The sequence below is a fragment of the Gavialis gangeticus genome, unplaced genomic scaffold, assembly GCF_001723915.1.
Source record: "Gavialis gangeticus isolate Ggan-Ray unplaced genomic scaffold, GavGan_comp1, whole genome shotgun sequence".
Taxonomy (NCBI): Eukaryota; Metazoa; Chordata; order Crocodylia; family Gavialidae; genus Gavialis; species Gavialis gangeticus.
The window spans coordinates 107,800,519-107,802,140 of NW_017729031.1; the positions used below are offsets into that span (position 1 = coordinate 107,800,519).

The 1,622-nt window shown below is 61.8% G+C and overlaps 1 protein-coding gene across 1 annotated transcript in view; it reads right to left on the bottom strand.

Moving 5' to 3' along the window:
* The window catches only part of PLCD3 (phospholipase C delta 3), a 71,215-nt gene extending 69,647 nt beyond the window's left edge, over positions 1-1,568 (bottom strand). The window contains exon 1 of the mRNA XM_019523534.1: positions 1,302-1,568. Coding sequence (XP_019379079.1) covers positions 1,302-1,410 — 109 coding nt within the window. The 5' untranslated portion in view covers positions 1,411-1,568. The remainder of the gene's footprint in view (positions 1-1,301) is intronic.
* Positions 1,569-1,622: the final 54 nt, after the last annotated feature.

The following is a 1,622-nucleotide window of genomic DNA, read 5'->3' on the forward strand; positions in this document are numbered from 1 at the left end:
CAAATGGGTCCTGGTACAAAAAAGCTTGAGAACCACTGCTATGCAGCAAGATGGGCTAATGGTCCTTTACTGACCCAAATACTCTGTGAAATGCCCTGTCCATCACACTTCCTGACAGCTGAGTGCTCTGGACAACATATGTGCCCACACAGCCTCTGTTCCCAGAGTTACATCCAAACTCTACAGTCAGGCCTTTTCAGACACCCAGCTTTTGGGGAATTGGTTTTATTCATTTACCTCTGGATAAGAGGGCAAGTCAAGTGCCCGGAGGACTGCAGGAAAAGGCTCAGCTCTCACTAGTGCCAGATCTTCCAAGGATCCTAGCAGCCTGGCTTCACACTGGTCATAAAAGTCTGGCTGAGTGCTTAGAAATCCACTCCTGAGCATGCAAAGGCTTCCTCAACCCTTGCCCTCTCAGCTGTGATGGCTGGCAAAGGGCTCCTTCAGTGCCAGTTGTGATGAAGCAGGAACTGGACTGAGACTTGCTCAACTGACTGCACACACGCCAGCACACAACCCTTATTCAGGAGTGTGCTGGATGTGAAACCACAGGCTGGAGTGATCACACTGTGACATCAAACTGCAATGTCATTCAGGGACAGAGTTGCACAAAGAAATGTGTACAAGATAGGCATTAACTCCTCAGTTGCTTCCTGCTCACATTGGTCTCTTGGGAATCTTCAGTGAATATGAGGGGCAGAGGTAGGGGAGAGCCCTCCCAGCAGTGATGGGTGTCAGTGGCACCCCGCTGCCCTGCACCGGGAGCAGAAGGTGAGACTCTTCAGACGCGCCTGCCTGGAGCCCACGGGCAGAGTTAGGTGCACGATCCCCACCATCAGGTTGGAGCTGTTACGAGGATGGGAAGGCTAGAGCGAAAACCTGGGGGTGTCATTCAGCTCCACATTAAGAGCTGTTCGCTGCTAGAAGGGGGGGGGGGCTACAGCATCTACCCAGGGACACGGAGCCCAGCAAACCTTCCTGACGCGCAGCCCAGCTGCATACAGCCCGGAGCCCGTGTCCAGCCGCGGCTGTGAGGGCAGCCAGGGGACATCCCCCCCTTGGAGGTGGGCTCAGGTGCCAGCTGCCCCTATGGACAGGGCTCGGGGTGAGGCGGCGGGGTGACGCCGGGCGAGGGCCTGACCCCAGGGGCGACCTGGGGCAGCTGCTTTGGGGGCTGCCTCCCTGCAAAGCGAGGGGCGTCAGCGGGGGCAGAAGAGCCCCCCCGCCCTGGGGGCCGGAGCAGCGGGCTCTCAGGGGCCCCGGGCTCCGAGGGGGCAGCGGGGCCGGGACGAGGCGCCTACCCAGCTTCTTGAAGGCTCTGCCCAGGCGCCGGGCGCCGCCGTCCTGCGCGGGGACCTGCTGCTGCTGCTGCTCCACGCGGGGCTTCTTCTTCCTCCGGCCGCAGATCATGGTGTCCCGTCCGCTCCCGCGGGCTGGCCGCCCCGAGCCGCCTGCGTGTGCAGCTGAGGAGCGGCGGGCGGAGCAAGCCCGGCCCCGCTGGCTCCCGCTCGCGGGCGGCACTCACATTTCAAGGCGCCCAGAGCTGCACTGGACGGGACGAGTCCCCCTCCCCGCTGGGCCGGCCCCGCGCCTCTGCCGGCGCCTCCTCAGCTGCACACGCA